General features: G+C 38.3%; 1 protein-coding gene across 1 annotated transcript in view; it reads left to right on the forward strand.

Annotated features, from left to right (window-relative positions):
* Positions 1–6,567, forward strand: part of LOC110964093 (fibronectin type III domain-containing protein 1) — a gene marked incomplete at its 5' end in the record, with an annotated part of 25,741 nt that extends 19,174 nt beyond the window's left edge. Inside the window, 5 exons of the mRNA XM_022212704.2 lie at positions 1,924–2,003; positions 2,330–2,359; positions 4,000–4,161; positions 4,544–4,666; positions 5,782–6,567. Of these exons, the coding sequence (XP_022068396.2) occupies positions 1,924–2,003; positions 2,330–2,359; positions 4,000–4,161; positions 4,544–4,666; positions 5,782–5,897 (511 nt within the window). The remainder of the gene's footprint in view (positions 1–1,923; positions 2,004–2,329; positions 2,360–3,999; positions 4,162–4,543; positions 4,667–5,781) is intronic.
* Between the last annotated feature and the right edge of the window lie 18,604 nt (positions 6,568–25,171).

Consider the following 25,171-nt stretch of genomic DNA (forward strand, 5'->3'; position numbering starts at 1 on the left):
GCTTCAGGTCATTGTCATGCTGGAAAACTAATCTCCCAAGTCGCAGCTCTCTTGCAGACTGTATTAGGTTGTCGTCCAGAATTTGCCTGTACTTTTCTGCATTCACTTTGCCTTCCAGGCCTGATGAGAAGCATCCCACATCATGACACTGCCACCATCATGCTTTCTGACAGTGTTCAAGATGATGTGCAATGTTCGATGTCCATCAAATATCTAGTCCAATTGCCAAAAAGCCAAATTTTCGTCTCATCAGACCAAAGATCCTTCTTCCAGTTGGCTTCAGAGTCTCTTTTATGGCTTCTTGCAAACTCAGGTCAAGATTTTATATGAGCTTTTTTTTTTACCAGTCACTTTCTTTGTGACTGGTGAAAACAGGCAAAGATGTTGTATGTAGAATCTCTCCTATCTCAGCTGCTGAACCTTGCAGCTCCTTCAGAGGAGTCATTGGTGTCTTGGTGGCCTTCCTCACGAGTCACTTTCTTGCACAGTCATTCAGTTTTTGAGGCAGATTTACACACATGCCGTATTCCTTCCATTTCTTAATGATGGATATAACTACTCTAAGGGATATTTTGTGACTTCAAAGTTTTCTTGTATGTATACTCTGACTTATGCTTTTCAATAACCTCATCGCGGAGTTACTTGAAGTTTTTCAATTGTCTTCATGGTGTAGTTTTAGCCAGGAGTACTGACTCACCAGTATCTGTACCTTCCAGATGCAGGTGTCTTTATGCTAAAATCACTTGAGACACATTCACTGCACTCAGATGATCTCTGTTTCACTAATTGTTTGACCTCTTTCACCAATCAAATCAACCATGATTTAATGTGAACAGGTTTATGATGAACTTCTGCAGGTCCACCGGTTTTTGTGGCTTAGCTGTCATGTACACAGAGAACCATGTTGTATGACTAGATTTGCCACATCGCTTTTCAAAGCTGTGCTGCAATCAAAACTCCTAGATCTCTGTATTGCAATTTTCAAATAGCTACCTTGTCATAATGTAGCATTTTGTAATTTATTCTCTGCTTTTACATTCTTAGCTCACATTTTCTTTTTTTCCACCTACTCCAATTTCTTCATCAGTTTCGTCTTTCATTACATCATCCCTCTGCAGCTGCATTGCTTTCTTCTCTCTCTCTCTCTCTCTGCCGTCTCTGGTGACATATTTTGGTCAGCATCATCACGTGGCTATGCTGATTGGATCCAGGCCTCGTGGCTGTATGTGGTGAAAGCTTTTGGCTTGAAATTGATAGACCATGAACTTACTGTATGTGACCTTGCAGGGTGGAAGAAAGCCCATATGCACAAATCAGTCATCTGCAGTGGAAAAGTTTGCAAACTCTTGAAGTTGTCACCGGTGTTGTTTTTAATGTGATAGGATTTGACAATTCCTCAGCCACCTGGAAACAAAGTGAGCTCACTGCACGACTTTGTTTTGCTCGTTGGCAAGCAAACTTGTGACATATAAAAGCGCTGGGTGAGAAATTTCTCTTTGGTGCACTCTCTCCCTTTGAACCACCCACACTCTCTTTCTCTTTCAGCAGTTATTTATTTCTGTACTTCACTTTTTCCACATCCCCTCCTTTTGTCATTGTCATTCATCCTTCTCCTCTGCTGTTATCTACAATCTTCACTTTTCTAGATCTTTTTGTTTTCCTCACAGCCACCCTTCTCTCCACTCTCCTGCTCTCTGTTCAACAGGAGCCAAAAGGCCATTTTTTGTGTTGCTCTCATTTTGGATTCATCTGTGTGTAAATAGGAATACTCTTAAATCAGTCTGACTAAAGCACGCCAAGCCATCTGCTGTGCTCGTTATCATTTTCCTTGTCCTTAACCAGTCACAACACAGCTGGCAGGGTGACACTTAAAACTACTAAATCTCTCACTGAATCTTTGCATTGCGATCTGTTTTCCTGCAGGTACTACTTCAAAGTGCAGGCCAAGAATGTGTTTGGCTTGGGGCCAGTCAGCGATACGCTCACCTATGTTACTGAATCAGGTATGTATGTATGCTGTCGACGCCTGCAAACATTAACGTCGAGATTCCCAGTTGATTAGAGTTCAAACCTCAGTCAACGTGGCTCTACATTTTTCTCTCTTTCAAAAATGCGTGCTATGTCCAAATGCTCAAAAATGTTACGGTTATATTCGTTTTATTGCCATGCATGATATTCACATCGAAAGCTATCCCTGCTGAAGCACACTACCAGATGTACATTGAATTGTGCTTTCTATAACTCTTTCAGTACAAATTCAGGTCAATGCGTTAAACTTGCAGTGCTGTTTTTTCCATCCCCGGTGAAACATTCACGTTCTTTCTTTCAGACGATCCTCTCCTCATTGAAAGACCACCCGGTAAGTCTGTACACTGACAACACACCTCTAAGTGAAGATCAACATGCCATGTTCTTCTAAAGCTGCACTGAGCTTTAAAAGAGAAAGACATCATTCTTTTAAATATCTGAAATCTTCGTAGTTTCCGGGCGTTTTTTGCTCCCGTCATATTTTTACTCATTGTGGGCTCATTTTTCACTGCGACATAAAGTTGTGCTCCTTTACAGAAACAGCACAACTACGGTTAGAAGAAGAGAGAACTTAAAAATGCCTTGTGGCTAGTATGACACAGTTATGCCATAAATCATTAAAATCATTGACCTTCATTACGCCACAGCTCAGTAATGCAAGCTGGTTTGATCATTACCTAGCAATAAAATCTAGTCTGTCCATATTTTTTCGACTGTAGAATGTAGTTGAATTATTTTTAACATCATTATTAATAAAAGACTGGCTCATACATGTTAAATAATTCTTATTAATATTATCACCTTCTGTTCTCCACTATTCTTATACAGTGATGCACAGATGAGTGCACTTGCAGAAATGTTTTACTGTCATCAGCTGGTCGTTTTGCACACTGCCACATTTATAACAGTTGTTTATGTAGAGTCTGCCAAATTATTTTGATCCTAAGCCTACTATTTTACATCTTTCATGTGATTTTGATTCAAATTTAGGCATTTGTGTGTGGAAATATTTTTCCCGTCACTGCTGCTGATGTACAGATGGTGATCTTGAAAACCCCCAGAGCCTCCAACACTACAGAGCCCAGTTTATGTCAGTCATGTCACTTAATAACGCGATCAATCATCAAGGATAAGGTATTAGCCCATGTTCATATAAAAAATATCTAAAGTAATAAACTGCAGTATGGAAATGCCATTTTAGGCAGTTGAGGAATGGTGTATGCATGAACATCATCATAAGTTTGTTTTTTACTTATAAAGTACACTGCCTGGCCAAAAAAAAAGTTGCCACCTGGATTTAACTAAGCAAATAGTTACGAGCCTTCCATTGGAGAATTACTGCAATGATGAATACGTTTCAGCTGACAACAGCTTACTGTATTTAACCGTAGCTGATACAAATGTGTGCCACACTCAAAGATAAAGGCGGTTCAATATAATATTAGAGAGTATGACTTTTTTGGGGGGTAGTGTGTATTGTTTAGTATGTCGTGGTCACAGTTTTTTGCAACCAAATTTGAAGATAATCTTTATGAAAAAGCGTGCTCAAAATATTGCAGTGTGAGACTGAAGAAGTATTTCTTTGTGATGTTTTTCATAAGCAGGACATAAAACACTAACAAGGTTGCACTAAACCGACTGAATGACCTCACCTGTTTCCCTCCCTGAATCCTCTCTTGATCATGCAGATTTATTGGCATAGCAACTTTTCTCAAGAAGGCAGTTCAAAGTGCTTTACAGAAGACATAACAAGGCATTCAGACCAGATTTGAAACAAACTCTGAAGTAACAGGATAAGCATTGGATGTGGCTTTATGCATGGTCTGGAAATTTTAGGAACCGACCGTTTAATCTCCATTGAGCCATGACAGTTTCAGCAGTTTTATCTTCTCACCCTTCTCTGCGTTGATGATATTTCTATGCAGACAGTGCATATTTTACTATCCTCCTCATTTTTTCTTTCCTCCACAGGTGGAGAACCAATATGGATCCCTTTCACCTTCAAGTATAACTCAGCCCACAGCAGCTGTAAGGGCAGCCAGTACGTCAAGCGGACATGGTACAGGAAGTTTGTGGGAGTGGTTCTGTGCAATTCCCTACGATACAAGATCTTCATGGGAGACGGGCTCAGAGGTAACATATCATGTCAAACGAATACCACAAACTTTGTAAAAGACAAAGCCTTTGAGGTCCCGTATTGTGGCTCTTTTCAGCAAATAAATAAGATCCTACATGTCTAGACAGTGTATCTTTCAGATTTTCAGCTCAGCCCTAAAACCTCTGGTGTTATGGCTGTTTTCAATGGGCTGTTTTACTCTGAAAAACAGTGAGCTGCTGTTCTTGCCTTCTGGAAGGCAGAATATTGCATTAGTGCTAATGCTTAATGAATCAAGACTGCCTACGACATCAAGATTTACTATAGATCCTCCTCCACCTCTGCACTGGAATTTACAGGAAATAATAAACCGTAAAAAAACTGAACATTCCTAAAAATGATAACCGTGTCCCCCCACAGAGCCTTTTTACAGCATAGGAGATACACTTGGCCAAGGAGAGGACCATTGCCAGTTTGTGGACTCCTACAGGGATGGAAGGACGGGCCCGGCCTACCTCTCAAATAATCTGCCCTCAGCACAAGGTAAACAAGACCAGACTGTCCATATGGCACAGTTGTCGATAGATCAAACATATAATTTTTTTGCGAGTTGAATCTGCCTGTCTGGCTCTGTAGTGGACCACCTGCATTGATTTTTATCTCTGCATTGAATACAGATGCAGAATCATGTTTAAATGGATACTTGTTAAAGGGATTTGCATGTTTTAGCTCAAACCCCACATGGTTTTCATTACCACAAACCATTTTCCTAATTATAGCATAACGTCTTCGATTAAGGCTGTAACTTCCTGGCATTTATTGGTTTCGGGTCATATTAGTGCATAATGGGAGTGCATCAAACTTGATTTGTCTGTGTTTAGCTTACTGCACTAATCTGTCTCTCGGGACTGTCAAACTTTTCTATGTCTCTGGGCAAATCGACTAGTTCCCATATATTGTTTCATTTTGATTAAAGGTTCAGTAATTTCCTAAAACAGACCGATGCTGTCATTTTCATCAGACAATACCCAAACAGGGGTGATTTTGTTAGGGAATTATGTTCATTAAGCACATGTGCTATGAGTAGTTATGGTAGCAGGATGAGAATTACAGAAAGTTAATGCCTGAATCTGCCTCAACATTTTTGTGGGATTTGTGGTGAGAATTTATATTAATTTTGGTAAATTAACTAAACAAACATAGCAATTTTTCTAAGCGTCTTTTAAGTGTTAATACAGCACATATCCATTTCAGTCTTTATTTTCAGAAGCTAAGTGGAAATCCCACACTTTCTAAAAGAAAATGTTTATGTTCTAATATTGTTTTTAGTCTTGGATGAGGTTAAAAAATGTGTATGTCAGTAAATATTAAATGTCATGAAGATCAGATGTTGCCATTTGATGTACATGAAGCATGAGGATTAATGTTTACTGAAGGAGAAATGCCACTTTCATTTCTATTACATCATAATGCATTATCTCATTGTGGTTTCTCAGTCTGCACTGGTTTAACGGCAACCAGCTGTTTATCTCTACACATCTAACTCTCAATTTCCAACCGCAGTGGATGAAGGACCACATTCATTTGCTCTTTTGTTGAAAATTTGCTCTATATTTCCATGCAAACGTCGCTACTTGTCATGTTTTTTTCTGTTGCAGGATTTTACCGTGCCTACAGACAGGAGCCAGTTTCATTTGGAGTTATCGGCCGACGCACATCCCATCCATTTGTAGGCTGGTATGAATGCGGGGTGCCCATCCCCGGAAAGTGGTAACACACAGACATTGTTACCAAGGGCGACCGTTCTGCATCCTGCTGCAGGCTCTTACCTTCGCTGGTCTTGCCCTTAAAAACAGACTTTTGCCTGCCACCACAAAGAGACACCACTACGAATTTATTACAGCTTCACAGAAAAAGAGAATATAGTACTTTTAAACTATTCAATGTATATCATTACAATGCACTTTTTATATAAAGCAGTCTGTATATGAGGGAAAAAGAAGCATGTGTGCTCTTGCTTAGTTTAATTCTTGTCTCAATGTGTCCTTGTACTATTCCCAAATATCCCAGAGACAGGCCTTTATCCAGTATTTATCTCATCCATAATGCACACACACAGTCAAACCAAAATAATGACAATGGACTGGACCAAAGTACACGCTGCAACGCAAACAGTAAGAATGAGCACTTAAGGTGTGTATAGGTTTGTTCATTTTCAGTCGTGACATTTGAAATTCATCATTCAACAGCTTCTGACAGCTACTTTTTGTTTGTTTATTTGTGTTCCTAAACCATCATACTGTTTTTTTTTACGCCCTTTTGGTATTCACCAGAATTCATTAAAAGTTACTGTGTAAGTTTTCTGTGTATAAGACAAAGAATAAAAGACCAAATATTTGCTCAGGAACTGTGGGGGATTGAATAAAGGTGCTATGGAAACATCAGCAATCCAAAAACATGAATCATATCATATTTTCCTCGGCTGCCACATTCTTTTCTCGCAAAAGCTTCCACACGTGATCCAGATCTACTTAATCAACCTAATGGAAGATCTGAGCAACAGGCGAAGGTTGGCTGAGCCAGTTGGAACCACGACTGTTATGATCCGATGAAATGTCAAAAACAACATATTGTGAGCAGAGAAAGGTGAGACAGACAAAAAAAAACAACTACCAAAACTGGCAAAGGCAGACTGATCTATGAGACACACTGCCTCTAAATACCCAGATCAGCTTCATGATTTAAACATGACATTTTTTGACATGAAATGAATTGTTAGAAGCTACAAAATTTGATAAATACCTGAAATGAAGAACAATTTTACCATTTTGCTTACTTTAATGTTCAATTTTATGCAATTATATATTCAAATATTTACTTTGAACTCAATTTTATTCACCTGATAACCATAGTTCCGTATTTGAAAGTATTTATTCTCCAATAATAATTCCTTTCTGCATTAAAAATGGGTTAGGAGCAACTCTGAACCTTTGCTTCCACCAGAATATGTGGATCATATAGATATTATGTGGTATGTACAGACCGCAACTGTTAAAGTTCAACCTGCAGCATTATACAGTTAAGTAGTCTGAGCCAACTCTATGCATACTGCACAAAAGAGTACGCACTTTGAGAGGGCGGTTGTAGTACGTACTCAGTAAACACAGTCTCAGTGTTATGGCTCGCGTTTGAGTTGTGCAAAAATCCTCTGAATTCCTAGTTAATCCAAAAATGAGCACATGATGGTTCATGGACTGTCTTGTCACTCAACGCATCCTTGCAGGATGTCCATTTCTGTTGTAAAGTTTGAAGTTGTAACATGGGGGTCTATGGAGGTTGATTTGCTTTTGTAGCCAGTCTCAAGTGGACATTCATGGAACTGCAGTTTTCAGCATTTCCCACACTGGCACATTTTCTGGCAGATATATAAAGTTCCTGCTTCTCTCCACCCAGCCTTCCAACACTTGCTGCAGCTCATGCACACCAGCTCACCTACGTCTCTGCTAAAATCCTATAAAGCTACTCTATGGTGAACAATTCAGTCATACACGCTCAAACCAGAAACCAACTCAAAAGAATGTTGCAGCTGTTTGAGTTCAAATCTATGGTTTTTTTTTAGAACTGCAGTAATGGAAATTCTCAGCCCCAATGCCGACAGCTTGTTAAGGTCACGATCTATTACTAAGCATTTAAAATATATCAAAAGGGGATGTTAACAAGATTAAAAAAATAAATATTTTTCTAACTCAATTTTGACTGGAGGGAGTCTTGAAAAGTGTCAAAAGTAAAAGTTCTCATTGAAGAAAAATAGTCTATGACTGTTCCAGTTATACATAAAATATTGGACTATTTATGTTGTCATTAGTAGAAATAGAGGCAAAAGAGGCAGCTTCCAGACTTAGAAGATATAAAATACACGTAGAATAAATATATCAAAGAGAAATACTGAGGTACCTTAAATTTGTACTTGAGGAAAAGACTTTACTTTTGATTAAATATAATCTAAATTGTATTTTGCGAATAATACTTTTGAAATTGTATTTAAGTAGGATTTTCAATATATAACATTTATATGTATTTCTGACATATTTTTACATACACATTCTTTAGATATGTCTATCACTACTATTTGAAACAGAACCCACATCGACACTGTCGGATCTGGAAAACCTTTCAGTGGAAGTTTGTTGAACCAATTATCACTAGTATATTCCAGATAATTACAAACAGAATATAAATCCAATTATCTGCCAGATTTATTGAGATAAAAATCTTTCAACAGGCTTTCATTTTCATACCCAAAGCTAGTTGTGGACCTCAAAATTTACTCTGTTATTTGTACAGGAGTAGTCACAAAAAAAAGCAAAACTTTAATCCTAAGTGGGTCAGAACCACAGTAAACCAGGTGGAAAATCTTTCATTAATAAGTCTGAATGAATGGGGAGGTTTGCTTTGTATTTGTTGCCAGTTAATCATTACTGCATTTATAAGATTATAGGATTCGTTTTCAGCAGTGAGATTGATTACTTTTTCTCCAGCTGAACTTGCAACCTCTTTTCAGATATTTGCTAAATGTGATTAAAGGCATTTTTCAGCCACGGTGATATTATCCAGTAGCAGACGGGCGATTCATTGTCAACACGTAGTGCACAACTCTGCCTCAGAGGAAAACCTAGCTCATCGCTCTTATTAATCCCCATCATTTCTCAGAGAAGGGACAAGGCTCTTTATAACCTGCAGTAGCTGGGAGATTTTGTCCTGCTCTTCATTAATCAACACATCTAATATGTGAGTTTTGAATCAAATTTCACTCATGCTAATGCAATAAGATATAGTAAATAGTGCAGAAAAAAGCTTGGAAAAAGCAGCAGTTTTATTCCAGTGTATTAAGCAGAGTTTCTGCAGGTCTTGCTTGCTTTATTTAAACTCCTCCATCAACAGTCCAACTTGCAATCTCTTATCTGCAGACAGCAGGTGGCAGTTTGTTGAGGTTGGCTGCAGTGTTCTGTGGTAGTCTGGTTTAACAGACATTAGATGCACAGGGAGTTCTGAGAGGGCATCTAATGTCTGTTAAACCTGACTTGTTTTTGGAGTCATAGCAGACCAATTTGTCAACAGTTTGGTGCATTGGTGCATGGTTGTCATATTTCAGACATATTTTCCAGGTACACTGTGTGCGGATGGAAGCCTCTGCTGCTGCCATGTGTTTTCAGTGAGTGATGAGCCTCTTATTGCCTCAAAATATTTTCATTGGCTGTAGGGCCGTTTGACCTAAGCGGACAACAATGGTGTTTAATTCTAAGCACAATGGGGAACCCCACCCTGCTCCCAGACCTAAAATGGCCACAGAGGCAAGAAAATACTTATGAATCGTCATCTATGCTTTTTGATCAAGAAAAACACCAAAGTAGGAAAAAAAAGAAAAGAGGAAGCGGAAAGGGATGAGACAGGCACTTCATAAACACGTGTACATGAAGGCCACCACATCTGCTACAGATGTTAGAGAGGATAAAGCCACTGGCCCTTCTCTAGTTAGACTTGTGTGTGTGTGTGTGTGTGTGTGTGTGTGTGTGTGTGTGTGTGTGTGTGTGTGTGTGTGTGTGTGTGTGTGTGTGTGTGTGTGTGTGTGTGTGTGTGTGTGTGTGTGTGTGTGTGTCACAGTCAGAAATGGTGAGTGCTGTCAGGGGAAATAAGAAAAATAGATAAACCACAGCCAGTACAACAGGCGATGCAGAGCTGAGCAAGAAAACAAGATCACGATCCAATATTTAAACTCTTGCTTTTCCCCAAAGGCATTGCGTATTGGAAAGACCTGAAACACAGCATTTATAGCATGCGATCCGAACTGATGCATCTTAACGGCCTTGTCAACAAAATAAAATAAAAACCAACAGTTCAAACAGGAAGTTTGATCTCATGAAACTGAAACTAGTCACCACAACAGAGAGTTTGGATGTGAAATTCTGGTGACACAGCACAGAGCTCTCAGCTTTAAAGAGACATTTAAATAACTGGAAAACACAGAATTTCAGTTTCACTTGGTAGAAGAGCTTCATTAATCAAGTTTACTACACAAGAAAGTTGACTCCAAATCAAACTGAAAGCAAATCTCCGTGATATATCAGCTTGCTGAGTGTTTTTCTACAGAAATGTCAGCGACATACAGACTCTCTCATTAACTGCTGAGTGTCAGTTCATTTTTCTCAGTCATGTTATTCCTAATTTGATCAACTAACAGCAGAAATAAAATGGGTCTCATTGACTAGTTAGATTTGTCTACTGCTTGCTGCTTCTTCGTTGCAAATATCAGTAATTTTGATGTGATATGAAGCTAACAGGTAACATTACCTTTGGGAGCATTATCTGCATTACCCACAAATTCTAATGTGTAAAAGAAAACATTTTTAAATGTAACAATCAATGAATGTTTTAAGGATATGTCTCATTTTAAATAATGTTCTCATGAGGGAAATGTTTTAATTGGAACATTCAGAGGCTGTAAAGCTCAACCAGTATTCAAGAACTGTTTAAAAGATGTCGTCAAGGCCCCAGATGACAGAATGTTTTTCATGAAACATTCCTGTAATGTGACATATTTACAAAGACAGGATATTTTGCCTGTGATGTTCAGAGAATGTCTTGAGGAAACAATCTATAAAAAATTACCACAGTTACACGATAGCAAAGGAAGGAAAGCAACATCAGGCAAATGTTTCAAGAACATTTTTAGAATGTCTTTGGAGAACTTTATCTTGTCTTTAAGAAGAACGTAGTATCTAAAAGAAACAACAAGCCCTCAAACTCATACGATCACACAGGTCGTATGTACGTGCCCCTGAAATACGACCCATGAGAGCATATTTAGGTTAGCGCCCCTACGAGGGACAGGAAGGCATTACGGGATTTAATTCGCGAAACAGCTTTTCCCTCACTTTCGCAAGACGGGTTTAGGGTTATGGTTATGGTTATGGTTAGGGTTAGTGTTAGTGTTAGGTCAAAGTTTGTTAATGGTGACGTTTCAGCTGAGACACCGGAGTGTCAATATATACTCAACTGCTAGAAGTTGCTTAACTTCAAAACGTAACACTCGGTCGTAATACGGGCGTGTACAGACGACCTATGTGGTCGTTTTTTCAAGGAGGACAGTCTCAAAAGAAAACCTGCAGCTGAAAGCATTACTAGAACTTTGCAGAACCTTCTCAGAATGCTTTTAAAGCAAAAAAAAAAAAAAAATAGCTGAGTGTTGGAGATACACTGAGGAACTCAGACATCTGGAGTGAGTAGAATAGTTGTTGCTCCACTGTGACAAAAGAAATCAGGCAAAGTGGGTTGAGAATCTGATTTGGATGGCTCTTTGACACCTTCCTCAGGAAGAGATCCTTAGGTAGTACCAGAACTTGCTGGGGGAGACTATATATCTCATCTAACCTGGGAACATCTTAGGATCCCTTTTGAGAAACTGGAAAATGATACTGGAGTCCGGTTGGCTACCGAAACTTAAGTCTGAATATCTGAATAAATGGTAGAAAATGGATGGATGGATGGATGGATGGATGGATGGTTGTACTAATTAGCAGAGTCTGCTGGTCTATGGGGCACATATTTAGCTAATAACTACACCTGGCTGTCATGAATATATTAAGATAAGTGTAAAGGGTGCACATCAAAGGTATGATCTGCCTCAGCCTCCTTCTCATTGGCTCATCCTTACATTCTTACTCTAACCAATGTCACTCCTCACTTCCTCACTCACTGGCCAGTAAGGTTGCGCTTTGCTCATTAAGTGTAAAAATTTATTAATTCCGTTCTACCTTGCAACAATAAAATCCGCAGATTCAGCCTTGCTGCTAGGTTTTTCCCAGTGGTCACTTGTGGTATTACAACTAAAATTGCATCACGTCTGGAAAGCTGTTTGCAGAACACCTCAGACCGCAAAAAAAGTGACGCTTGCATTATGAATGTTTACTCCACTTAACTTTTAAATTTATACAGCTTTCTTAAGTCAATAAAAGCAATATTTATTCTCATAACATCAGTGTAATATAATATCGGCCAGCAGGAGCACCTGGGCGGGTCTAATGAGAAAATACCACATTAATGTGTCTGTGCAGTGTTCAGAACAAGGCAGAAGCAAACCAAAAAGCTGTAAAAATAAATAAATAAATAAATAAATAAAAATAAAATGGAAGAAAAAAACAAATGTGGCTTCCAGCTAGATAGTGGACTTTATGAGCTCTGGACATATTTATAGGCAAATCATTAACAATTTATTGTCCCTCCAAAATACAATTTACAACTTAGAACAGCAGTTGCAGCTGCACAATTTGTCAATTTCATTACTTCTGAAGAAAGCAGTTTATCTTCTTTGCTGCTTTGAACTTAATGAAAAGGAAAATGCAGTCAGACTTTTAGAACTGACAAAGCACCTCAAAGTTATTGTAGATAACTCATGTTTTTTTGGTCTTATTGTCTGTTTTAAATCAATTTATGTCAGTTTAACGTGTATATGTAGCGTGCTCATTTATTCAGTGCTTTATTGTTTGTGTTTGTCTTTGTCCATAAAGCAAAAGCTTTGATCCCATATCGAAGTTATTATAATAAAGACATTACAACTTCTGAACAGCTTTCACATCAACACAAGTCATAAATACAAATTGATAATTATTTTCTTAAAGCTCACAATTTGGTTGTGCTAACATAAGCAAGCAAACTGTTGTTTGAAGATAATAAAAGTCAAATAAATAATTCAAAGGAATTCTAGTTTTTTTTTTTTTTTAAACCTCCTCAAGTCAAAATCTTCAGACACAAATGTCACTTAGCACTATAAAAAAAAACTGTTGAGGCTACACTCCTGTCTGACATCCATGAATGCTGATTTAGCCGATGTTTGTGTCTATTTGCTTTTTGAATTAGACAACTGAGATCTCCAGTAATGAATGAAACGCAGCAGCTCAGGACTGTCAGCACTGAGTTATTTGATGACACTACAAAGGTATAAACTTTAATCAAGGCAGACCTTTTCGGACAGATACATGCAGTGAAGCTGATAGCAACAAAAAGTCTATTTAAGACCACAGTTTATATCTGTATGTTTTGCTTCGAGTCTGTCTTTATTGAGGCAGAGTGGCTTTGTTTGTTGCTTGAAGGAAAAGTGTGCCATGCATACCAATGGCACTGACAAAATTTGGCAAACCAGATGTTGGTTTTGACTTCTCTTCTCATCGAAACTTTTACTTTCTCCCTCATTAGACTTTAGATTTAGAACTGGGTTGTGATTTCCTGCATCTTCTTTGATCAAGATGTCCAGCCAAAAGCTAACACCAGAAGACAGAAGGATGTGTTACTCATATACACACACAGATATATATAAGTACGGGCCACGCATACATAAATGCAGCCTTTTAAATGTGTCCAAAGATGTTGCAATCTTGCATTTTGTCAGCCAAGCAAACACTTTGATATCCATCCATAATGATACAGCGCTAAAACATCACATGTCAGCTATTTTCCAGCCTTTGTCAGATCATCTATAATAGTTTTCAGTCAAGGTCTGTGCACAGAGCAAAGTGCTGATCCTCTATATAAAAAGGAGCAAAAGGCCAAGCTCCCCTGATTGAGTCCAGGCCCAGCTGACTTTCAGCACGTGGATCTTACGTTACAAACTCAGCTACTTTTCAAACCAGATTCTCGATGCCAGGAAGCTCCTCTTGGCACAACTGAACTGATTTAGAAAGGAGCTCATTTTCATACATTTGAATGTAGCACAAATTTGCCAAATTTCAAGAGCATTAAAATCTCATGAAGGAAAAATAATTGTGGTTTAGAGAGAATGCAGGACTTCTGACTGTTTTCCACATGTTGCTCCCCTTTTTTGTTTCTTTTTGATGGAAGTGGGTCACACGCTATTTGGGCTGGAAAAAGTTAGACTTCATTCTAGAGAGCTGAAATCATCACAAGAAGAATCAGTTGAAGGTTGAGGAGAGAAAAGAGAAGAGAGCAGAGAAAAAAAAGTGGTGAGAAACAGATACTCAGAACCAAGAACTTTACAGGCATCATCATGTTTTATTTCTATCACATGAATATATTTAGATAAGAAATGTAGTAAAACTGTGGCTCTTTTTGGAATAAATAAAAGTAAAAGTTACTGGCAGCTCATTGCCCAGATTTTTGTCATGTAAGTAAGAAGGGGGAGATTTTCTGTTAATTTATGATTCACTGACTATAAATTAAAATAAATAAATCAACTTTCAGCAATATTGGAAGTATTCCACTATAAACAGGACTTTTTCAATGTTTTAATGGCAACTTTACATTTTAAAAAAGGCATTTTTGTATTTTTAAGGTCTATTGTGAAAAACATGCTTATAAAAGATATATCTAAATTTAAAATCTATACTTTTTTTAAAATGGTAATTTTCTATCATGTTTTCAGTGTAGCACAGTGAACAGGATTTTCCTTTTATTTAATGGTAACTGTGATAGAAAAAGTCATTTTCTGTTATTTAATGATATAGTTACAGTGAAAAATAGGCTTTTTTTATTATTATTATTTGAAGATCAAGATTTTACCTACAGTGATAACACTGGACTTTTTGCCAGTTAAAGATGCATTTACAGTAATGTAAATAAGAAACTTAAACCTGCATTAATAGCTTTTTGCCACTTGGTTGAAGTAGTGCAAGTTCTAAAGCCCATTCTGAATTAAATCACACATCATTTGAAAGCAGAAAACCTCACGAGTCATACAAGGTAAACCATTTTAAGATATCCATAGAACACAGTGCTACAGATGATGACAAGTTTAAGGAGAAGCCAACATAAAGTGTCTCCGTAAAGTGTTGGGCCAGAACAGCCTCAGTGCTCTTTGGCATCGGTTCTCCAAGTCTCTGAACTCTATGAGAGGAATGAGCACCATTGTTCCAAAGAATATTCCCTCATTTGCTGTTTTGATTATGGTGATGAAGAGTGCTGTCCACACGTCTGCACAAAATCTTCCATGTTTGTTCAGGTGAATGGAGATCTAAGGACTGTGAGGGCCATAGTGTGTGATTCACATTTTCATACTTATTAACCTCTCAGTGATCCCTCTTACACTCAGACATTAGAATCCTTGCAGAGACCATCAGGAGAGAAAAGTTTCACCACAGGATGAAGGTGATCACTCTCAAGAATTTTATGTTGAATTGCAGTGAGACATTCAAACCACATCAGGAAAATGCCTCTTGCAACTCCAGACTAGAAGCCGCATCACTGCCAAAATCTAACAACTTGGTACTTGTATCATTTCTGACCTTCTGAGAATTTCATCCAAATCTGTTATTCCATTTTTGAATAATGTTGCTAAAAGACAAACAGACGGACAGACATACGCCGATCATCACATAACTCTGCCGTGTTTCTTGGCGGAGTAATTTAGGGGTGAAGTCTATTTGTTTAGAAAGGTTCTTCAAGCTTTTTCCTTTCCTGAAACAATCCTTCAAATGAAAATGTTACATGCTGATGCCAAAGTAATAAGATTTCAATACATTTCACTACATTATTTGCTGTTAATTTGTTAGCATTTTAAAACAAAGGTCAAATATACTCTAAGGAAAGCCCGTCTAATTTTAACACTTCTTTGATGGTCATCCTAGTGTAATGAATATTAACAATGTAATAGTAAGTTACCAAAGCAGATCACCACCATGCATTCAAATGCCATCATTTACAGTCGAGAGTGTGCAGTTATAGAAATAATGTTACATAATTGGAGGAGAGGCTGTGCTGCTGTTCTAATCCCTGGACAGAGAAGCTGCAGAGTCCAGGGGGAAACTCATGTATCAGTATCAATTGGGATGACAAGACCAGATTGTACAAACGGGAGCCATAAACAACAGAGAAAACGGTCTGTCCCGCTGAACTAGCTCTTCAAAAAGAAAAGATCTCATGAAAGCAAAAGATCTGGGAATTTGAAATTGCTCAGAGACATAATATTTACTGAACTCCAAGATGACATAACATTCAGGCCGCAGCGACAGAGACTCGGTTGTTTTTGCTCTCAGCTCACTGTTCTTTTAATTGGGCCTGGATGAAAGTTGGAGCTTTCTTTTTTTAAATTCACTACTCTGAGCTCATTGTGAGAGTCAGTTATGAACTCAGCCTGGAATTATATCACTCTGTTGGCACTTGGATGAGTCACATGTAAAGCCTGAGAAAGCTTTGCAGGAGGGAACTGCAGAGGTTAGCGTAAAGGAGTCAAAAATCTTCATTATCTTTGGAAATTATCAGCGGTTTCGACTTCTGTTGTCTCTATTAAAGGGATGGAGTTACACCTAGTACATTAAAGTGAAATGGGAGCCTTATTGTCTCATTTCCTATTGAGAAAGAATCGGGAGGGGAAAAAGAGCAGACACAATATGGTGACAGGGAGCTTTAGAGACCATTTGTGTCATGAAATATTGTGGAAGTCTTTAAACTCAAAGGAAAGTCCACAAACACACACAGGCAGTACAATTTCGTCGTTATTTCTGAGGCAGACCAATTTCCAGGTAATCAGGTCAAGCTCAGAGAACGTGTTGCTCCTTACCCCAATTCTGTCAACAGCTAAATTCATTTCATGACATGGATGTCTGAAATTACTCTGTGTGATGGAAACAAAGAAGGAAAAGCAGAGATGATTTTAGACGCCGCTAACTCGAGGCATATTTTCTTACACTTAAGCGTTGACGGTGATTGCCGCTGACCTTCCTCTGTGGCTCTATGTGTGAGGTCTGACGTGCATTCAACATCTCCCACTAGTCATTATATGCACCAATGACAGTGCAGAACACATGCTGTTCAAAAACAAGTGCAAGTGTGTGAATAACAAATCACACTATCGTGACACTGCAGGACACTCAATTATATGAGCAAATCCTCCTTAATCCAACAGCTTTTAGATAATTTTCTCATTTATTGGCTCATAAACTGCAACAATCGATTTACAGCTTTGGTTTCTTGGCTACCTAAACCATGATGTCATCCTATCTTACACATTTGGGTTATATGGGTCTGATAAAGAGGCCCTGTCAGGGCTCCACTGCATTTCTACAGTCTGTCAGAGTCAGTTTTAGATGCTGGGATCTATTAAGGAGGCTCTCAACCTTCTTCCATTCCTGGCACAGCAGAATGATGTAATTTATCCACAGGATTATAACTATAAGTGAGGAAAGTTGTGTAAAGTCACTAATACTCCAACTCCATAAGAAAGTGAACATTAAAGGTCCCTTAATGTGCCTCTTTTCATCAAATTAATGAAAACCTGACATGTTCCAAGGAAGTTTTGTTTAGTTTTTCAGCTCAAAATACCACAAAAATGATTAATTTCTCCACGACTGTCTAACTTGTGACTTTAGTTCTGTTGTAAATGGGCTGTTTCAGTGTCTGTAGCTTTAAATGCGGCTAATCTGCTGCTGTTCACACCTCCTTCAAGAAGAAGACTCTCTCTGCATTACGTCAAAAAATTTGAGATCAGGATGTTCAACTGCGTCTCAATTTCTCTGAGTGATCATTTTACATGGAATCATAGTTGAATTCACAGCACAACACTTCTTTTTACTTCTTGTTGCGTGAATTTGTCAGACAGCATCTCGGTTATAAAATCAGTAGTTTAGCAATGCAGAGCAGCAGCTTGGAAAAGTACCTGAAGTGACTGCTGGTTAACATGTGGTTTTAATTGGCTGGATTCCCTTATTGCACAACAGAAATAGTTCATAAGTTTTACTACAGTAGTATTTGAAATTTGGTTGTATCAAAATTGAGTATATGTGAGCACAGGGAGCAGGAGAGAAACAAACGGATGGAAACAGCTGCTATGTTTAGATTGCACTAAATCACAACAGGCACCCTGAAAGCCCCGTCACCCACTCTGCTATTAATTTCAAATTATCTCTGAATGTTTCTCAGTGTTACAAATTGAACAAAGCTTTGACCCGTAGGATTATTATCAAAGGGACTTGTAATGTTAGTCACATTACCTGGACAATGCACGAACATTTAGAATGTTACTATTGTTATGGTTATATCATCATCAAAAAAATAAAAGCAATCCACTGGGGTTTCAGATCCTCAGTGCATGAAAATGCTTGTGTTAACTCTTGCAACTAACAACAGAACCATTTGAGACATTTTAAAGTTAGCAGAAGTAGCTCCAGAAAGAAAATAAATCTAGTGGATTGTCAGGCAGCTGTAAACTCTGAATGGATCACCTGGAAACAGCTGGTAGTGAGGGGCAGGATTATGCAAAGTTTGAGCGAGACAACTTTCAGTTTCTCAGTGTGAATGTAGCAGTTCAGTAAAAGTCTTACTGTCTTGTAAAGCTGGGAGACTCTCTAGTTGTGGGCAAGCTTGAGGAACGGCAGAAGTAAAGTCGATGTGTTTTAATAGCTTTAACTTTACACATCCAAGTTTATATCAGCCATGAAACGCTAAAGATGGATTCTCACCATATGGAACCTTTAAATTTAATTCACGCCTGACTGCATGACACTGGTGACAATAAAAAAATATGTCAGAAGACGGATGACAAAATAATAGTAAACACTTAACAAATCTGCAGCTCAGCCAAACTTCTATAGATGAGAAAACAAAGGCCAATGGTAACATCTATGTCATTCATCATAGTTTACACATCAACCTCCTGGTGCAATCTTGATCTACTTTGTGTAGCTGTGATTATCTCCCCAAAATAGATAATAAGGGTAATAAATAGGGTAATCAAAATAGATAATTAGGTCCACTGAGAAGAAGAATTTGTCTTTAGGCAGAATGATCTCATGGTTAAATGACTGCAACATGTAGTATGTTGTTTACGAGAATTGACATAAAAACTAACTCTATAATGCTCATCTATCAAGACAGAGACATCGTGATAACCAGTTTCCTCCAGACAATGTGCTAAGCTAACTTCTACCTGCAGCTTCATATGTAACAGATGTGTAAGTGGCGTCAATTTTCTGATGTTAGAACTGAAGTTTGGACCAATTGTGGCTGCAGCTCAACCAGCAGGATCTCAAACTGGTCGGTGCCAAAACGTTGGCAATTCAAACATGGACTGAGAAACATGACAATATGTCCAACTATCTGATACTGAGCTCATCTGTTTTCCACACCTTGGGCATTTAGGGCTCATTAAATCACCACGACTGCTCTTGTCAAATGCCAGCTTGCTCAAAATTTCTATTGCCTCATTATTATCCTCCACCTCTGCAGATACAAATATGTCATCGGAAAAGTCGGTGCCAGTGCAAGGCGAGGCCAAGGGCGGCTTTTTTTGATAATCAAAACACAAAGCTGGCAGGGGTATGTTACCTTTGACACGTTTATTGTTTTGGAAGTCAGTTCTCTCCATGTTAACTTTCCAGTGCAGTGACCCTTATTGTTGAGTTCAAAGATATGATTTCATCATAATCAGCTCAGGCAGTACCACATTTAAACGGCTTTGATGATGACTTTATCGCTCCAAAACATTTTTTAAAAAATAGTCTCATAATGGTCAGTTGCAAAATAGAGGCAAGTTCAGATATAAGTGTATAATCTACTGTAACTGAAGTAATTTTGTGACTCATGGCATCAGCACTGATTTACATTTACACATTTACTCTTGGGAGATGTGGAATATTAAACAAATAGTTCAGCATTTTGGGGAATATGAGTGTCATTAGCTTTCTTGCCAGGAGTTACATGAGAAGATTCACATTGATCTGCTAAGAAAAGCTAAGCTAATCACCTCCAACCTGCAGCATCATTTTTAATTCACAGATATGGAAGTTGTATTTATCTTCTTAGATAACTCTCTGCAAGATTAAGCATGTTTCGACATACTTTCATCAGGTTTTGGTTTCAGGTATCAAAAACATGCAACATTAATGCCTTTTGTTAGTCCAAGGAGCATACTTGACACCAAGTCAAACCTAATACTGGCTTGTCTTCATGTTAAAGTCCAGGTTTTGCAGAATAACTTCGAGCTATTGTGGATGCAGTCAAGTAATGGAGTGATTTTCTTGCTCTCTTTCAAATAAAGCGGAGACGACATGATCAGCAGGTGCTCCTCTGCTTTGCCTCTTTCACATTCTAACACTGTCGAGTGTTGACAATGTAATACATCAAACTAAAGAAAAAAAGCCTTGAGGCTGTATTGGTGTGATGGTGGAAGTGACAAGATAAAATACAAACCAGGAAATTCAGTTTGAGGGCTTATCAGATGCCAAGACACTGCACAGCGGTTTATATGCTTTTGAGGCCAGACTTTATTGTTCCGGAAACTCATCCAGGCAGCAATATTTAAGTTTTCCCCCTTGTACAGACAGTAGAATTAAAAGTGCAAGTACTCCAACAGAACCGCTAGCTGGACGGCCAAGCAGGTTCATGAACCTCCCTCTGGACCTTTTCAGCATCAGAATTTTGCAAAACTAACAATCTCAGTGCTGTTTCAGTGCTGGAGAATAGCCTGGCTGCTCCTCATTATCACTCTGCTATAAGGGAAAAGAACATTCTGGCTTGTTTGCATTTATTTGAAGCAATCGCATCCTTCATAGGTGGTACTGAGCCCAGGATGTAGCAACAGTATCCCTGCAAAATAAGATCAGGAGGAACCGTTTTGATGGAACATTTTGATTGTCATTATAATGGATAATTCACTGTAAGATCAAAAAAAAAAGCACTATTACATCTGCACTGCCTGTAGACACCACAGTAATATTATCACACTTGAGCTTGTTTTATGGCACTTATCCAGATTGTTTTCTCCTGACTAAATCCTTGCTCGTGTTGCATCTACTCTCAGATGTATGTTGCTTTGGATAAAAGTGTCTGGTAATTAAACTGTAGAATTCTAGACGCTGGCTGACCTTTATGTGCAATTCAAATCTTCATCAAAATGTGCCATTTTCAGTCTTTCGGTTGTTAGATCGGAGGTTGTCGTTGTTTTCTCTAGCAAAGTGGATTTTTTAACCAACAGATCAAAGCTGTGTGAAATGCACAGTGGACATGTTGGACTGATCTCCTCATCCTACATGTAGGAAGTTCGACTAACAATCTAACTTTCTCACCCATTTCAAACAGGTGTGCAGAGGAGAAAGCAGCAGTTTGACACCTCTTTTGAACCCTTTTTTTCATTCTCTACACAATTACTTGCGTCACTTTTTATGTGTAAGACTAAGTAACGAATAGCTTCCAGGAAAGTTTGCCTGAACTTGTACGTCTTTATCCCTATTTGACAGCCATTTTTTTCTCCCTTTCTTTGAGTGTAACCTTTAAGTACATTGCTTTACTGTAAAAGTTAGGCAGCATTCCACCTGGAATATATGTGTACACTAATATTTGATTGGTCAAATTGGTACTAGAATGTGTTTGACACTTGGTAATTTGATGGGATGTTACCTCAAATATCGTGCATGCAGTGAGAAAGACTGAAGTCGCCATAATAGGTTAAACTGTAAACACACTGTAAAATAAGGCCTGGCGAGCAGTTGCATAACATAAAGCAGACATGCACGTGGAGCATAGAAACTGCTTGGGTTGATTATGTCTCTCTCCCTCTCTCAGCTCATTTATAGACTGGAGAAAATCTGACAAGTTGACTTATTCCTCTTTTCCATGTGTTAGATGAAGGTGGAATATGTGTGTTACTCTGTTGGAATTTATCCCCATATGTCTCTGGGTTATTGCATAGAGCCTCTCAGCTGCTGTGATCCTTCAAAGTCAATCAGGCTTGGCTGCGGACACATTTGTTGCGAGTAATTATGAGCTTTTATTTTCACGTTAAAGCGCCACACAGGTAGAATGGGACAGTCCAAATAGTGCTGCCACTAGAAAGGGATGCTTAACTGTCTTACTCATGGCACATTGTGTTGAGCTGACATGACTAACACAGCTCCACACAATATAAAACAAATGTGAAGAATTGTTTGCAGCATAAGCCAAGCTGGCCAACACTTGCGGTGGTGAATTTTATATTTCGCTCGTCTTTTGCCTATGAGACTTGCTTCTATTTCCATGTGTCTTTTATTCTCGCTCCCACCTTGTCTGACTTTTTGAGGTTGTAAACGTTACACCCTTCTGCCAGAGGCTGAGGAAGCAGATGGACGCAGAGCATAACAACAACACATACAAAGATTCAGGATAGTTTTGAGCGAGAGCCTAATCAATCTGGTCCTTGTGCTCGCAACACACGAGCACTTATCATTTAACTGCCATCGGAAAGCACTTCAGGGACGAGATATATTTATATAAGGAGGGACACTGACAGATGTGGGATAAACAGAAACACAAGTACTTCCGTGTGTGCAGGCATACGGTGTCCATTCGACCGTACGGAGATCACACACAAACAATAGAGATCCACTCGGGGATCTGAAGTGATGCTTGACCCACAAGTCAGATTTGTCTGATGTATGAACCATTGAAAATATGCCTCGCCCCCCTCCCCTTTTGGCAAGGGCATTACGCCACTAAATCACGATTTAAAAAATAAAAAAAAGAAGAAAAACATCACATCTTGAAAAGCCATCTCATTGCAAAGAGAAGTCATACATGGAAAATTTAGAATGCTGTTTCCTGAAGAGGCTTCCAGGGCAATATTTTACTTTATGTCTTATTAATCACTCTGCATTAAAAAACATCCTCAGCGGCAGAGCCAGGAGATGTTGGGAAAGAGCTAGACGGGCTCTTCTCAGCCTGATTGGCCACAGCGCCGAATGGAAAAGCCACATCACAACGGGAGCTGATCGCGCTGGCTGGCTGAGGCGAGGCGACGGCCAGCAAACGGAAGCACATGGGAGGGGCAGAGGGAGGGAGCAAAACGTAAGATGTTTATGGACGTTGTGGGTGCAGCTTTACAATGAAAAAGCTCCTACGGTGTGTATGTTCAAATGTATGTACTGACGCAAGGGAAGGCAACCTCGACAATGTGAGTGTTTAAAGCTGCACAAACCAATGTTTTTATACTGACAATGAATAAAATGAATATGTGCAACGGGTCACTTGTGGCGATGAATCGGAAAAAAATTATCAGAAAATCCTGCCATTTGCTTCAGCTCTGCAGAGTGACACACAGTAAAAAAAAAAATGCATTTTTTAAAAACAGTTTAAGCGTTTTTTTTTTAACAAATTATTATTATTTTACAGAATCACCTTTGTACAATTTTAAAACTCTAAAAACAGATTTTAGAAACAGGCCAAAAGTATAAAGAATAATAAACTTTAAAAATTAATAAATAAATCATTATTTTTACAAATAGTGATTGGTACTTTACAGTGTTTGACTACGAGTTATAGTGTTGTTCTTTGTTTGCATCAGCAAAAAATATGGTTTTTACTGATACTTCTTGTTATTTGAGAGAGAAATTTTGCATAACAGGGATATAAAAATAGATTTAAAAATAGTAATTAAACAAATAAATACAATTGTTATTGAAGAGATTTCCCTGTGTTGTGAAATTAGACATAATCAGTAGTAAAATGGCATCAAAGTATTATTTTTGCAAATGAACTGTAAAAAACTAAAGCATGAAAATGCATATATTAAAATAAAAAAAATCTGTAATTTTTCAGTTAGCGATTGGTACTTTATAGCATTTCAACATAAAATCCTATTTTTGTAACAAGCAAATATACATTTTTGCTTTCTGATAGTTGCTATTATTTGAGAGAAAAAAGGACAATAGAGATAGAAAATATGAAAAAAAATCCACTGTTGTTTTACATATTTTCCCTGCTTTGTTAAATTATGAATAGTAAAACCGTAATAAAATCCCAGGAAAATCCAAAAGTTAATTGTTCTTTGACAATGAGGGACACTAACATTACACTGCTTTACTTTAAAACTGTTAAAAAATAGAATTAATATAGATAATTATTTTATGTGCTATTATTTCCACAATTTTTTTATAGCTTTTCAATCTTAACGTTTTTTCACACATTTTTCTGGCACCCTTGCAGCCAGATATTCACCGCTTCTTTACTAAATCACCAGCGTCTTGCAGCTGTTTTCCGCTGAAAAAGCTCTGATAAGCCCTTTGTATGCTACTTGCCAAGCATCAAATAACAGTCCAGACAGACATAGTGGAGCATTTAGAAGACATCAGACTTAACTGGACTTAAATAACTAACATTAATGAGGTGTCCAGAGACATGTCTCTACATAAATAGTTCCCCTTGTCTGCTGGTTCCGTGAAATGCAAGTTGTTTGTTCACACCTTCACCACGACTTTATGGGGTGATAATATGGCAATGCTGTGTTTACACACTCACTTGTTTAGGAACCACTGAGAGGCCAAGAAAAGCCCATTAATGCAGATTTGAAGGTGACCAATAAAATCAGCAGCTTTGGTTTAAACAGGAGCTTCTTTATTACAAACAAGAGACTTAACATATTGCAGTGACATAAGTTCCTCTTTGAGTAATTGTAATAAAAATGAAGGTGACATTTATGCTTTTGTATTTAGGTTAAAGTCAGTTTTGCATTTGATGCTTGCCTACTAACCCACATTATTAGATCATTACCATTCTGGATATACACAAGCACTTCTTCCATCAGTGGGGACATTTCTTCCTGTTTATAAGAAGCCTCACTGTGTCCAAACCCACTGTCAATCTGAAAGTAATTACTTGTGTGTGTGTGTGCTTGTATTTGAGCGTGCCCGGCGGATGTGTGCAATGTGTTAATTCAGTCATCAGCAGTTTGTGTTTGTGTGTGTGGATCCTAACCCCTGCAGAGCTCTGAGGCCCTTCATGGTGCCCTGGTTGGTAAAACCAGCCCGATCTCACGAGGATTCGTGAAACTGTCACGTAAGTTTTAGTTTCGGTTTCGTGCGCACCAACACGATTTCGTCATGTTTTTCGTGCCGCTCACCACGAAATGCGCACCAATGTATTTTAAACGGCGGACTTTTCGTGCCACCCAGAACGTATTTCAAACGAATGTGTGTATTATATTTTTAATGTAAAACCATGGCGAATCCAACGCTATATTTTGCATGACATCGTCCCTAACCATAACCCTAACCATAACCATAACCCGGTGGTACACTT

Source organism: Acanthochromis polyacanthus, chromosome 16 (genome assembly GCF_021347895.1).
Source record: "Acanthochromis polyacanthus isolate Apoly-LR-REF ecotype Palm Island chromosome 16, KAUST_Apoly_ChrSc, whole genome shotgun sequence".
Taxonomy (NCBI): domain Eukaryota; kingdom Metazoa; phylum Chordata; class Actinopteri; family Pomacentridae; genus Acanthochromis; species Acanthochromis polyacanthus.